The sequence below is a fragment of the Podarcis raffonei genome, chromosome 5 (genome assembly GCF_027172205.1).
Source record: "Podarcis raffonei isolate rPodRaf1 chromosome 5, rPodRaf1.pri, whole genome shotgun sequence".
NCBI lineage: Eukaryota > Metazoa > Chordata > Lepidosauria > Squamata > Lacertidae > Podarcis > Podarcis raffonei.
Window position 1 is genome coordinate 38404130 of NC_070606.1, and position 15146 is coordinate 38419275.

Consider the following 15146-nt stretch of genomic DNA (forward strand, 5'->3'; position numbering starts at 1 on the left):
ATTTCCCCCCAGGCACGGGGCTGGGGCGGGGGAAGCCCGAGCTTCCCCCAACCCCAGCCCCCAGAACAGGCTGCTATCCGCAACCCTTGGGAGCCCGGCGGGAACTCCCGCGGGCTCCCCAGGCTTGCTGATAGCTTCCTGAAGCCTGGAGAGCAAGAGGGGTCGGTGCGCACCGACCCCTCTCACTCTCCAGGCTTCAGCGAAAGCCTGCATTTGCCCCATAGGACGCACACACATTTCCCCTTCATTTTTGGAGGGGGAAAAGTGCGTCCTATAGGGCGAAAAATACGGTAGTTCCATCTCTGTGTATGCTGTTACAGTGTAACAAGCAAAATAGCAGGTCCCTTGACCCAAAGAAGCTTTTAATCCCCAGAGTTAAAATAGGATTTGTTTACTCAAGAGACTTGAGTGGTCTTCCTCTTTTGTTCCTGGTGAAACCGAAAGTGCATTCCAACTAGACAGAATAAAAAAACCCCAGAGAGCTGTCTATTGCAGAGTTAGTTTGCCTTGCTCAAGTCTCACCTGAAACTTTGTGTCTAGATAGCTTCCCTTCTTTGTTTGCTTAGCCAATTTGCATTCCTAAATGAACAGCCTGCAAACCCGAAAGTTAATTTTCAGCTCCGATATGAGTTACTAAAGGATGAAATAACAAATGTTCAGGTGTGAGGCTTTCTGTTTTGTTTAGTTAACCTCACCCCTGCTGCTACTAAATTGCAAAAAGTTTCTGTAATTTTCATTTATATGATAACCTAATGCAGCGTCGCCAACCTTTCTGAGCTGCAGTGGCCGCTGTCGGGGGTTTGGCATAATGGCTGCCACATTTAAAAGCCTCAATGTGGTGCTGTCCTACCCCCCCCCCCATCAGCCACCTCATCGGGGGGAGGGGGGGAGATGCAAATATCAACCACTGCTGCAGTTACTTACAACGAGAAGCTGTTTGTATCTGTATTCAGAACGGATGAGAGGGTATGTGTCAAATCCTGGCATCTAGGGAAATGTAGACATGTTTAAGGGAGTGTGTTCAGTTTAGGGGAAGCTGAGTCAGTGCAAGCAGGAGCTGAGCAGGAAGAGCAAACAGTGTCTCATGGATATTTGAGTGGATAGTTACTGAGACACGTTGTGGGTACTGTAGGAGGTACAGGTGGGCACACTGTAACAGTGGGCAAGATGTTGGCGACCTCTGACCTAATGTCTCCACTAAAAAAGGAGGAGGAGGAGGAAACTATTAACGACCAAGAATCTGTCTGAAATTACTTTTTCACAATCTGGGACAGTGTGATAGTGGTGGAAGAAAATACACGTCGTTGTATGCAAGGCTTTCTCTGCATCTAAAAATGCTTGCTGGATCGCAAGTGTTGTGAATTCAGAGTTACATTTTGTCAGCACTGAAACAGCTCTTGGCAGGACGTATAGTCCAGAGAACATTAGGAGAAAACAATGCACTTTGTCTGTACAGTTTGGAGCTGGGATACTAATAACCAAGTTCACACTCTGGGGTGACTGCCAGCGTTCCTAAGTGTTGACATTCTTTAGCTCACTGTCCCTTGTTTGCTTGGAGGTAGTACAATAGAATGGAGAAAGTATGCTCTCGCTTGCACATGTGTTCAGGTAATGGGTGGAGTTGTTTTTTTTTAGTCTTTTGGAGCTGTTACAGTTCCATGCAGTCAGGAACAAATGAACTTGTAGGAATTTCAGTGCTGCTGTCACACATATATAGCCAAGCTTCTGGGCATGCCTAACTTTGTATAGATTGAATATATTGTGACCCAGTGGAAATAGTCTTCTGAATTCAAAATAAAGCTAGAAAAACAAAATAAATGTTAACATATACGTTTCTTTTTTCCGTTGTTTTCACTTCAGGGTGGCCCTTATCATGATCTTTTGCACAGTGTCCTGGGAGCATATACATGTTACAGACCAGATGTAGGATATGTAAGTATCCTTACAACATTGCCGTTCTTCACATTATAATGCCGTTTCATACAAATATTAGCTTGACGTTTAAAGGAATAGTTTTTGCTGAGTAAACTATCTCAATATAGCTTGCCTGTGTAGCACCAGTAGAAGAGGTTGGTCTGTCTCTCATATTTGCGTGTGTGTGCGCGCACACACACACACACGTCTCCATAGATACTTCAAAACACAATAGTTTTTTTCATACATACATACATACATACATAACTTCTTTTTGACTCCCTACCCCTCCTATCCGGATGTTTATTTTATTACTCCTTTTTATTAGCTGTTTTAAAACACATGTTTTTATTATCTAAACCCGATACCATTAATTCTTTCAATAATCCATTGCTTATATTTCAAATCCTGCCTGCAACTTCATGTATGGGTGATAGTTTTATAGATAATCCATTTGCTCTGTTGCATTTAGAGGAGTGGTGGGAGACCACCAGCCAATGAGCCTAATTGGATCTGGCAGGGGTCCTACTCTGGCTCACAGGATCATGTTCCTCATTACACACCCGCCTACCCCACACCTGACATCAGATGTGGTGTTGCAGTGAAGGAACAACTGGGAGCTTGAAGTACACTTCCAGTATCTCTTTGACAAGGAGGTATTGTTGATAACATCGCTCAGCTGATTGGCGCTTTGAAGTTGTATGTTTACAGTTGTGGTTTAAATTCAAACTGCATCAGCAAAGGGATGTTTTCCCTCTACTGACCAACTGTGTGGACAGCTTTGCTGGTACACAGAGAATAAATGTCTGTTTGCAGATGTGGTTTGGATTCAAACTGCACCAGCAAATGGATAAAGCACACGGTTAGCTGCTTGGTGCTGATGACAAGCCCCTTTGATGTTACATGACATACCGATGTAGCCTGTTGTGGATGGGGAAGCTACGAATCTGTCCTGGAGCTGAAAATGTTTCCCAGCCCTGGTCTAGAGGTAATGGCTCAACTGTAGCCTGCAGAGATGAGTCTGTAAATCCTGTTGACATGTGATTGGGACTTCCCAGTAATTGTGCACCAGATTCTACTATAGATGTTCCTTCCCTATGGCATTAGCCCCTAGAAAAGCAAGGGGAGAAAATCCCTGAATGTATATTATTCACATGTTGGCTTTACCACCTTATATTTGTCTGGTAACCACCTGCCAATTCTTCCTACTGAAGCTATAAAAAATACATTAGCAGCCTTACCCCAGGATGCTGTAGACTCCACCCATACATCCATGAGTGGAAACTTCAATGATTAAAGCAGGTCTAAGTTGCCCTAATCACTTTACTGCCTTGAGCATTTGCATGATTACTCATTAAGTACTGAATTTCGCATTTCTGTAACAAGTTAGCCTGGTTTTTTTTGTCAAAACTGTAAATAAATTTGGTTGTGTTCTAGCCTTTACTAATACTGTAGCTTATAGATCCCTACCTTAATATAAAAATGAGACTGTTTACTTAATGCACTTTCGCTGCTTTTGTTTTTTGCAGGTCCAGGGAATGTCCTTCATTGCTGCAGTCCTTATTCTCAATCTGGAAGAGGCAGATGCGTTCATTGCCTTTGCAAACCTCCTGAACAAGCCATGCCAACTGGCCTTTTTCCGTGTGGATCACAGCATGGTATATACAATTTCCAGAGTCTCGTAACTTACTGTTACTATTTCACTTGAACCATTTTGTGACTACTAGAATCTTTTTAACAGGCAGGAAATGGGTGTCATTCTACACCCAGTGGAATTTCTGCTTTCCTAAAGAACAGTGCTTTGCATTCACTAGCAGGGGTACTTGTGTTTCTGGAATGAAATCGGCAGCTATTTCTTTTGTTAAAATTTACCACCCCTTTTCAGAATTTTGTTCTTGTAGCTTCCTCTCCTATAATTCATTTTCTGGAAACAATGGGCTAAGGACTACCCTACAGCCAATCTCTTGCTTTTGCCAGGATGGAAAGATAGCAATGAAAAAGTGACTAACTCATTTTTCTGTTGTCTACACTGTAAGTGTAGTTGGCTAAATTTGTTGCTGGAGAAGTACAGATACCACAGTTGTCATAGCAACTGCACTGGAAGTTTTACTATTTAAATGATGTACACTGCACTTTCTTCACTAAAACCAGCAATATGTCCTGTAGACAGGGGTATAGCTTCCTTGAAGGCTTCATTAGTTATGGCACCCCATGCGTCGTCGTCCCCAACCAGACTTTCATTAGCTTTTTTCTCTTTTTTCTTTACAGATGCTGAAGTACTTTGCAGCATTTGAAGTATTTTTTGAGGAAAACCTCCCCAAATTGTTTCACCATTTTAAATCCTACAAACTTACCCCTGACATATACTTGATAGACTGGTAAGTTGGAAGATTGGTTGAATAGGTTCTGTTTTGCTTTCTGTGTTAAATAGATAAACTTGCAGCTGAAGTTTGATAATACAGATAATGGGCACTCTGTAGAAAGTTCTCCATTCTGTGTGGTTGAGGGGGGCGGGGTGAGCAGTTGTTGGGGCAAGTTGGGAACGTAATTCCCATCTAGCTGTGATTGTCAGTGTCTAAACAAACTTACACGAGTGAATGTCTGCTCATGCAGTATAGCTTTCCCACTCCTCCTCCTCTCTTGCAGCTTCTTGTACCATGCTCCCTCAGCCAGGAAAAGCCTGGTGCAGGGGACTGCAGTGGATTGGGAGGGGGGAGATCAGGGAAAATTTGCAGAGTCAGCTTGTGTGAGTGGGACACCTATCGGTGTGTCTTTCCCAGATCCAAAGTATTAATGGACTTCTAAATACAATACCACTGACAGTGAAGGAGCTCAAAGTTCACTGCACAAAAGTGATGCCATGTAGTTTGTCCTCATGTTCCTGATACTTCTGATTTCCCCAAAAAATAAACCCCACCCCCCAGGATCTTCACCCTGTACAGCAAGTCACTACCCCTTGATCTGGCCTGTCGCGTCTGGGATGTCTTTTGTAGAGACGGAGAAGAATTTTTGTTCAGAACTGGATTAGGAATTCTTCGGCTATATGAAGATATCCTCCTGCAGATGGACTTCATTCATATAGCACAGTTTCTAACAAAGCTACCTGAAGACATCACGTCGGAGAAGCTCTTTACTTGTATTACATCTATTCAGATGCAGAATAGTAACAAAAAATGGGCTCAGGTAAGTGTTCATTTTTATTATAAATAAACTGGGACACGTTAACTGTTGATTTTCTGCCCTCAAAAACATGTTGCCTAGGACAGCTTAGCGAGAATAAACGCAGTAAACAATTAAAATATATGAACATACTTTCTCTCTCTCTCTATATATATATACATACACACACACACTCATAAAACAATATGAAACCATCAGCAGAAATGGGAGATTTCAAAATCACATAAAATCAGGAATGCCCCTGGAACAGGACCCCCCCCAACCTCTATCTGTCCAAAGCCGACGTGCTGAGTAGGCCTTGCCCCCCACGCATGATCTCGGGATCCTTGCGGGGTCTTACCAGAGGCTGGTAAGCAAGTAGCAGCTTCTGGGAAGGTCTCATGAGGGCCCTGGTGTGTTCCTGCAAGATGTTCTGTGTCTGCATGGGGAGGCAGTACAACTTGCCTACCTGTCATTTTCAGGAGGGAGTGGGGCATGCTGTCACGATGAGAGAAACCATTCAAGGCCCCTGAAGTGTTCTGCTACTTCATGGGTGGTGTACTGAACTCTTATTAAATGGGAAATACCTTTAGCTACACTTCCTTAAACTCAAAGCATTTGCATTTTAACCCCATGGCGAACTACTACACAGCTACAGTGTGCAGCAATATTTCTGTTCTAAGTTCTTGACCCCGCAATTGTCATCTAAGGCCCTTGTGTGCCTCCTGCTCTACAAGAGTCCCAAAAGAGCAGGTGGTGTAAAATGAACAATGTATCTTTCCATATTAAACCCTTCTGTAGGCTAAAATGGAAAATTAGCTGTGTTGTTTTAAATTGTGGATAACCCTTGTTGACTGGAGAGCAGAAAGAAGGGCTTCATGTGTTTCTAAGGCAGACCATTTTCAAGAGTCATGGTGCTTTTTCGTTCCCTATTTTCTATTAATCACTTGGGGATTGATACTTTGTATATTGGGTTACTCAGGGGAAAAGAGATGGAGTGGGAATGAAATAATCTTCAGTGATTATGATGGATGCAACGAACCTGCAATGAGGTATCAGTATTGATAAAGGTTAATGAGAGATTGAATAGTGTCTGATTTTTAACACTTACCTAAAAATCAATTTGCAGGTGTTTGCATCATTAATGAAGGATAGCAAAGAAGGAGACAAGAACCATAGTCCAGCACTAAAAAGTTAATTTCAAGTTTATTGGAAATAATAAAGAAACCACTTGCTTGTTAAAGGATTCTAAACATCTTATCAATGAAAACCACTAAGAAGAAACAGCTTGGGAAGACCTAAGGAAGAGACAGTATTTGACTGAGTACAGTGGTGGAATTTGATGAAATGTTCACCCTGTTGCCAGTATTAAAGAGCTTTTTGTGGGAGGAGCCCTTTTCACAGGAAGCAAAACAATAAAAACTTATGAAACTGAGAAAGTGGCTAATGCATATTTAATATTTAAAGTTGAATGCAATAAAAATTTGTAATAACTTTTGTTGGTACTTTAAATTTTTAGGGATACCTTTTTTATGATGATCACAAAGGCACTTTTGGGAGGAAAGCAGGCGTTTAAAAAGTAAGGCCCAAAAACTGCTACCTGAACCAAACATTTTGGTACAAATACCTCCAAAATTAACCAGTGAAATTCTTAGGACCAAATAAGTTTTTTTGCTTTGGTATACATGCCAGATAATAGGAGGCTTTATATATGTCTTGCTAAACTCCTTTTAAACTGCAGCTTCACTCTTCGGTTAAATGAATGTACGTAAGGTGGAACAGAGTATGCTGCGTCAAGTCTTGCCGCAAAGTCATTGGCAAAAAGTCTTTTGGCCTAAAGATGGCAGTGGTTAAGAGAACTATTTTAACTGTGTGCTTGTATAAGCAACTGATGGGTTTCTGGAATTTTGCTTCCTGAAGTACTTGGTAGGTAGCTTGCTTACATTACAGAAAAATTGGATTCCTATTCCACGAAAATCAGATCAGTTCTTGATTTATTTTTTAAATCAAAGTGACTTATACTTGATGATAAACACTAGTATAATTAATAAGCTAGTGACAAATGCTTTTGCACATTTTAAGCAATGTTAATGTGAAAGTTTGAGTCCCTGTATATTAAAACCTTTCTCACTTAAATGCAAAATGGAATAGTTTTGAATTGCAGTGTGTACAATAATTAATACCCTAAATCCATACTGTCAGTCACATCTAACATCAGCACTGTACTGTAAATGTGATCTATGGAAGCTCTTAAACTTCCTTCACACTCCAAAACATTTTAAAAATGACATTTGAACTGGAGGGAGATGGAAAGGATACCTCTTAAACTCTGAGCAGCTAATGCTTGTTCTTTCTAAATCCATTTTGATAGTATTAATGTAAATAAAAATGCATTATGATTTTTTTTTGTACCTGGTCCCTGTACGTGGAAATGAAGTGGAAATTTATCATTGCATTAAAAAATTGAAAGAAAAGAGAGACTACTTCAGCTGTCAAGTGTTAAAAGAAGTTGCAGAACCGGTTTTAAAGATTTGGGTTACAGTATGTTGGAATATTTATGTATCGTTATCAGATTTAAAACTACACTTTATATTACTTACAACATACAATTTGAAGTTAAAATGTCTTTCTTTTCTTATGTATTTACTTACTTGGTTCCCGTGTATGTCCTCTGTTTGGGTTCTCTTGTACAGTTTTCTTACTTTTCAAGTATACACATGTATATAAATTGTAAATAGAAGGTATTTTGCCTTCATTCAAGACCACTAGTAACTATTCCTATGTAAATAAAACTTGTAAGCAGAATGAGTGATGTCTCTTCATTTAATTCTCCTGCTCAGATGCAAAGCTATATTGAAAACTTCTGAATCTTCAGTAGCTTCTACAGATTTATATTTCAGACATCATGACCCCATCTATAATGGAAGCTGGGATTCTAAGGGGTGACATTTTAAAGTCTACAAATAGAGTTCTCGGTAAAAGGTTATGATTGGTTGAAACTTCACAGGGAATTACAATCCTTCTCACAAACATTAACTCAGTTTGGAACAAGTCTGTGCAAAACTATTTTTTCTTAAACAGAGTGGCTAAACAGCTGGCCCTGTGCCAGGGAATGTCTTGGCAGAGAAGCAGAACCCAGAGAAGCAGAGCTCAGACATAAACCGTAGGGTTTTTTTTACCCATCCCTGTTTCATATGCAAATACCTGTCCCATTTAGTTCCTAAATGTGGTAGTTTGGTACAAACCTAAGGCAGCTGCCTACAGGACCAAATGTAAAGTGTAATTTATAAAAATCAGGATAGATGTATAGCATCATTACAAATGAACAGATTTTTCAAGATTCCTCACACAGACTAGGAAAGAATACTGATTTCTGTGTTTTTTTATCCCGTGGTGTGGAAGACATGGGGTATGCAATAAAAGCATTTTTTCTTAGATTTTCTATGATGTTTTATGTAAATGGAGTGGTTCTGTTGAAAGGCCCTTTTGCTGCTGTGGGGGCTGCAGCAAATGCCTTTGGAGCTGGAACTGAGGTCAGGACTCTGAGAGAGAAGTTCTTTGATAGGTACACCCATTGCATGAGTGAGTTGCATGAGATGAGCCAGGTCTAATAGGTGTAAAACCTGTGAATTAATTCCAAAGCAGTGTTCTTGTGAAAACTTAGGCCACAGACTCCCCTGAAGCAGGCTGAGGCTTAAAACAGTGATAGGTACCTGAGCAGAACAATTTAAAGAATTTTTTTCCCATTTGTTGCCATCTACATTTAGAAACCACCTTTCTGCTATGTGATGCTGGGTTGAAGTAATACGTAATTGCATTCTGAAGAATACTCTGACATGTCCCTTTCTGGCTAAACCTCCCTTAAATGTTTAGCATGTACTTTTTCAGGATATTGGCACGGAGAGCTGAGCTGCATCAAACCCATGTACTTGCTTATAGCAGTTTTTGCTAGTCTAAGAAAATGTCAGGCAAGTAAAACTGTTGCTATAGAATTTATACATGCGAGCGCCTCACCCTCTGCTATTTTATATCCACTTCCTTCTACGGGGAAAAAGGAAGCACTCAAGACCTTTGGTTAAATGAAATTTGTGTTTTAAAACCCCATGTGCAAATCTTTGGGTTTCTAATGCCACGCGTGAGATGTTGTACCGGGGCCAATCAGGCTATAGCAGGCAGGTTACAGGTCTGGATAAATGTAGGTGAACACTAGATTGGACAACACTACTATCTCCTAAAATAAACTTTGCTTTGTTCCTTGGTAATGTGCACCTCCACAATCGCAACTGTTTTCTGACCCCTTCAAATGCAGCCACTTGTTTTTTTTGGCTGAAAGTATTGGTGCTAATAGGACGCGGGTGGCGCTGTGGGTTAAACAGAGCCTAGGGCTTGCCGATCAGAAGGTCGACGGTTCGAATCCCTGTGACAGGGTGAGCTCCCGTTGCTCAGTCTCAGCTTCTGCCAACCTAGCAGTTCAAAAGCACATCAATGTGCAAGTAGATAAATAGGTACCGCTCCAGCGGGAAGGTAAACAGCGTTTCCGTGCGCTGCTCTGGTTCGCCAGAAGCGGCTTAGTCATGTTGGCCACATGACCCGGAAGCTGTACGCCGGCTCCCTCGGCCTATAGAGCGAGATGAGCGCCGCAACCCCAGAGTTGTCCGTGACTGGACCTAATGGTCAGGGGTCCCTTTACCTTTACCTTTGTTGGTGCTAGTCTCCTCGTCCCATTTCTTGGCAGGTGGGGGAAGCTTTTTCTGTTTAAGAGGCACAAAAATGAAGCCCGCCACGATTTGAGAATGCTTGATAGTGGACAATCTCTGATAGGGTAGGAGGCATTAAACCTCATCTCTTCCTAACCTTTTTTTTGTTTTGTTTTGTTTAGGCATCCTAAAGCCTGTCCCCACAAAACCAAAGCCTTGGCGGGGGGGGGGAGGCAGGTACATCTCCATGATGCCGACCTTTCCTCAGTCATGTTGCCGTTTTGATTAAGTGGGGGAACCAGTCATGGGTGTAGCCAGGATTTATGTTTGGGGCGGGGGGGCAAGGCACCCCACCTGTCATCACCCTCAGTCTGGCTCTTGTCTAGCAGATTCAGAATGAAATGTCTTGACAACAGTTATTCTAAATTTCTTTTGACCCCAGGAAAAAAATCTGTCCAAATCTTTCTACAATTTCTACTTAAGTATTTTTTATTTATTTACTTGATGGGGGAGTGTGTGTGTGTGAAGCTGCCCCCCCCCCGCTACACCCAGGGAACCAGCGATGGTCCACGCATGGGAATTGAGCAAAAAAACCAGAAAGCTCCTCCTGGTCTCATTTTATGTCTCTTCTCCCCTCTGCGACTATATATTCTGGGACCGAGCCCCATTTCAGCCTAACCCACCCCTTTGTGCGCCCACCAAAGCGCTCCTGTGGGCTCATAAAAAACCCTGAGAAAGTGAGAGTCCTCGCTGCCCCGCGCTGGGCTTGCAGGGAGAGATGCCTTTTGCCTTCCTTCTCCTCTCCGACAGAGGTCGCTGTGGGGAATCAGGAGCCGCCTGACCTGATGACTTTTCCGGCCTCTCTCTGCCCAGAGAGAGCCACTTCCGGCGCCTCGCGTGGCTGAGGCGTGTCGGTTTGCTCCGAAGCCGAGCGTGTTCGCCTTGCTTGCTTTCCGCTGCCATGAAGCCGGTGAGAGAGGGAGGGAGAACTGGGGTGGGGGTTGAGATTTGGGGGACGGGCGGCTGTTTTGGCTGTGGGGGGAGGAAGCCTCAGGATACCCTAACTGGGTTGCTGGTCGGCGCTTGGGCAGCTGGAGGTGGAGCGGAGGGATAAATGGCGAGGCGCCGCGGGAGCGGCTCGTTCAGGTGGGCTTGGCGGAGGGAGCGCGGCCGGGAACAGCCTCGTCGTTAACAGCGACGTTAACCCCCCCTCTCCACCTCACATGTTGTTGGACTACAACTCCCGTCATCCCTTCCTGCTGGCTGACGCTGGCAGGGAATGATGGGAGTTGTAGTCCACCACCCTATTGGTGTGCAGAGTGGCTCCTCTGCGGTGCGCGTGTGATTTGGAAACTGGAATTTTCAGCGATAGCATTTATCCCCCCCCCCCCATTTACAAATCGTCTTGCATAATTTGGCTTTTCACTCTAGGGTTCCTTAGCCTTTATTTCTATATTCCTCTTAATCCAAATCAATCAATTGCGTTCTTAAAAGTAGATATTGCACCTTAATCAAACTCATTCCTACTAGCGTGTCTTCCGTCTATCCCAATTCTTCTTTCCCGTGTGATGTTAGCTTAATATTTCCATCTCAAGCATTTTGAAAACCTACGCCGTCATTTATGCTGCTGCTGCTGCTTAAATGTTATAGGGCTTAAGTTAAAAAGGTCTTAGGAATATTATGGATAGATGTGTAAGGTCAACTAACTCAGCCCTTATCGCTTCCAGAGAAAAAGCAAAAAACGGGTTCCCAGCTTCCGCAAGCTGTTGAAAACAAGTAAAATAAAACTTGACAACAAGTTAAAAAACAAACAGTTTAAGCAGCAGAGTACTGCCAAGAAATACCGAAAAGAACAAAGGAAGCTCAGACAAGCTGTCAAAGATGCTGTATCCAAGAAGCCAATGCCTTTGGAGGATAACAAGAAAAAACATCCAGGTGAGACGTGTGTGTGTGTGTGGTGTGGACATGATAGTAATAGGCTTCTATGGTACCCAGAGGTTTTCACTATGGCACAGAATATGAGGTCCCCTTTCAGACTGTGACCCTTCATGTGATTGAAGAGCTTTTCATATTGTAAAATGTTATGCATATGTCAAATCAGGCAGTTCGCATGTGAGCAATCCAGGTTATTGAAGTAAACCTTGGCCGTTAATAGGCTGGATGCAGCCTACAGCAGTTGCACCATCTTTCGGTGTTCCCCACCCCACTAGAGCATTTTCTCATAATGTTTTGATTTTGATAACTAATTCTAGGGACTGATTATATTTTTGAGCAGTGATTCTCAAAATGAAGCTGCCTTACCCATAGAATAAATGTAAGTAACAGGGATTCTGATACAACAGGTCATCCATTGCATCTGAAAAAAATGGGCTTGAGTCCACGAAAGCTTGGGCCATAAGAAGGCTGGAATTCTATACTAACTTACATAGGGAGTCAATCCATTGGGACTTAATTTTAATACACATGTATAGGATTGTGCTTTAATGTATATATTTTTATTTAGTGCATAATTCTGTTTCCACCTGGACAGCTGGGTACCTCTGGGTAACCTACAAATAGAGCATGATGGGAACTAGCTTTTCTCTGGATTGTTGTTGTTTTTTAGCCTCCAGTATTTGGCATTTCAAGGTATTATGACTAGTAGTCGTTTAATTCTACCCAAATTTCTAGCCCACCCAATTCAAAAGGCCTGTGGTAGATAACAGCACTTATGAGTAATGTTTTGAATTATTCATTTAAAAGTTGGGGTCATCACATTAGTGGTTAAAGGTAAGTATAGTCTTCATATAGTTTTTTTCAAGGCAATCCGTTTTTAGTGCAACAAAATTTAGTGAGGAGAGAGACTCTATCAGGCAAGGCCTCTTTCCACCTGCCTTGCCCCACCCCCTGGCCCTGGGATTCTTCATAAGGAAGCTGTGCTTGGAGGAAGAACAGTGAGGAGAGAGACTTCGTCAGGCAAGGCCTCCTTCCACCTGCCTTGCTCCACCCTCCAGTCTCTGCTTCTCAATTTGTATTGTATTATTTTATGTACTGTGGCTTGCCATTGTTTTATTGATTATAGTTTAGAAATTATTTATTGCAACTGTTGAGTGGGTTTCTGTTTAACTTTTATATGTTGATATTATTATTTTGTATAATTCTAATAATTGTTGAATGTTACTTTTTGATGTAGGTTGCTTATTTTAAAGTTTTGTTTTATTACGTTTTTGTACTGCATTAGATTGTTATAAGTTGTACATTTTTTTGTTTCTTCAGCTTGTAAACCACCTTGAGTATTTTAAGATAGAAAGACGGTATACAAATAAAAAATGATGATGATAATTGAGAGTTGCTCAGTTAATTGTATGAAATCCAGATGTCTTTACTCAAGGAGTGCTTCTCTTTCAGCAACTGAATACTTTTCCAGTATTCAAACTGCAAAATATTGTTGCTTTGGGAATGTGGAAATGCTATGTGGAGTGAAGTAGTATTTCAGTGGATAGCGTCCTTGATGATACAGAACTGAAATGGCTAAGCCCACATTGTCTTTGGATTAAGTGATCACTCAGGAGCTAAGCAATGATGTAACGCCAAATCTCAAAGCAAAGGTTAATGCCAAATCAATCTTTGGCATTCTGTGAGTGAACATTGAGATCATGCTCTCTCTTGAACATGGCCATTCCCTCCCAGGCTCTGGTCCAGGTTTGAGGCAAACCATAGCTTGCAGGTTGCCTGAACAGCTGAAGTATAGTTTACCTGGAAGCCATGATTAGAAACCAACATTTTACCAGGCACACATGAGCTCTACAGAGAGCAATATACAGGTAGAAAAATACAGCTGGATTCTACATACAGGTTGAGTCCTTTAAAAGAGGCCCCGTGGATACAGAGTACAGTACACATGTTCCACAGGGCCTCTTTTAAAAGATTCACCCTGTACAAAGGTAACTGTTTACTCACAAGTGTTCTTTTATATTCTCCCTCGTTAAACTAATGTGCCGCAGTTGTGCCCCTCATTCAAGAAAATCAAAGTAAAAGGTATTTCCATCTGCCTTTTGTAGTGTGTATCTCTCTCAGTGCCTCTGAAGTTATTCTGATTTTATTTGCCTTGGCAGAAAGGGAAGAAGAAGAAGAGGAAGCTCTTCCTCTGGATATGATGGATGAAGATGATATGAAATTAATGGAGGAACTTGCTCAAAGGGCATCTTTTATTACACGAGATCTTTCTTCCAAGTAGGTGTTTGCAAAGTAGGGAATAGCAGACATTGCAGCACTTTTGTTGTCTATTTGTTCGTTGAGAGTTTATTCAGCATATGTTGAATCTAAATTTGCCCCTCAGTGTCAGACCTTTAATACAAAAGGCCTTCACAGAATAGGCCTTTTTCCTGCATGACTAACTCTTCTCTGCTTGAGTGTTTTACTATTCCAAGCAATATCAACTTCTCTGTGTAATAAGAGTGAGTTTTTTTGTTTGTTTGTTTGTTTTGAAGTCAGAAGTATGTGGTCAAGTGTTGCAGAGAATGAGTTCACGGATTCCATATGGAAGGGAGGAAGGGACAAAGGCAGAAGTTTGATGGTACATTCACAATAGCATGGGTAGTTTGCAGAAGAATTCCATTGCTCTTTAAAGTTCAGGGCATCTGTGACATTAATGGAATCACAAACCCCACAGTTAAGCACCTGCTGTAGTTATACTTGCTGTGAAAAGAATCTCTGCTTGGCATTAGCTTGGGCTAGCTGTTCGTAGAAAATGTAATGTAAATGGAAGCACTTAATAAGGGTCTGGATAGTGACAATTTCATTTGTCCCCATTGGTAAACCCCATTTGGAAAAGCCTTCAGTGGCAGATAGTTTGACCAGTTTAATCTTTTTTAAAAGTCTAATTAAGTGGCATCATAGAGAAAATTGTATGTGTTTTCAGTGTAACCATTCCTTTGCAGTTCTGTTTGTGAAAATAGTATTTTTAAATGTAAGTTATAAGTTATCCATATGAGAGCCTGACAAGTCTTTCACTTTATAGTGAACCTGTTCATGCCAAGAAACGTAAGAATGAGAGTGTGATTGAGAAATATGAGAAGAAGCCAAGGCGCATGCAGACTGAGCCTGAAAAAGAACTTATTCATCTGCTTCCCATCAAAGACAAACGTGGAATTATTCCACAGACCATGGAAAAGCCAGGTGAGGCACAATCAAGATTGCCAGGCAAGCTGTCAGTTTGATTTAAGAACTGGATCATTCGCAATGCTGAATTTTTAAAGAGCTTGCTCTTTCTTGTAGTTAAAGAGGAAGAGGAAGAGGAAGAGAAGGATGAAATAGAAGAAATGGAAGAGGCACAAGGTATTTAAGACTTTTTTTAAAAAAAGATTTTGTACAGATTAAATATTAATGGACATTCAA

General features: G+C 41.6%; 2 protein-coding genes across 4 annotated transcripts in view; both read left to right on the forward strand.

The window, feature by feature from the left end:
* The window catches only part of TBC1D12 (TBC1 domain family member 12), a 46794-nt gene extending 38916 nt beyond the window's left edge, over positions 1 to 7878 (forward strand). For both annotated transcript variants that reach the window (XM_053388702.1, XM_053388701.1), the window contains 5 exons: positions 1861 to 1932; positions 3444 to 3572; positions 4183 to 4292; positions 4839 to 5097; positions 6203 to 7878. In XM_053388702.1, the coding sequence (XP_053244677.1) occupies positions 1861 to 1932; positions 3444 to 3572; positions 4183 to 4292; positions 4839 to 5097; positions 6203 to 6271 (639 nt within the window). In that variant the 3' untranslated portion in view covers positions 6272 to 7878. The remainder of the gene's footprint in view (positions 1 to 1860; positions 1933 to 3443; positions 3573 to 4182; positions 4293 to 4838; positions 5098 to 6202) is intronic.
* Positions 7879 to 10648: 2770 nt separating this feature from the next.
* Positions 10649 to 15146, forward strand: part of NOC3L (NOC3 like DNA replication regulator) — a 47363-nt gene continuing 42865 nt past the window's right edge. For both annotated transcript variants that reach the window (XM_053388706.1, XM_053388707.1), the window contains exons 1-5: positions 10649 to 10740; positions 11498 to 11705; positions 13865 to 13982; positions 14770 to 14927; positions 15027 to 15086. In XM_053388706.1, the coding sequence (XP_053244681.1) occupies positions 10732 to 10740; positions 11498 to 11705; positions 13865 to 13982; positions 14770 to 14927; positions 15027 to 15086 (553 nt within the window). In that variant the 5' untranslated portion in view covers positions 10649 to 10731. The remainder of the gene's footprint in view (positions 10741 to 11497; positions 11706 to 13864; positions 13983 to 14769; positions 14928 to 15026; positions 15087 to 15146) is intronic.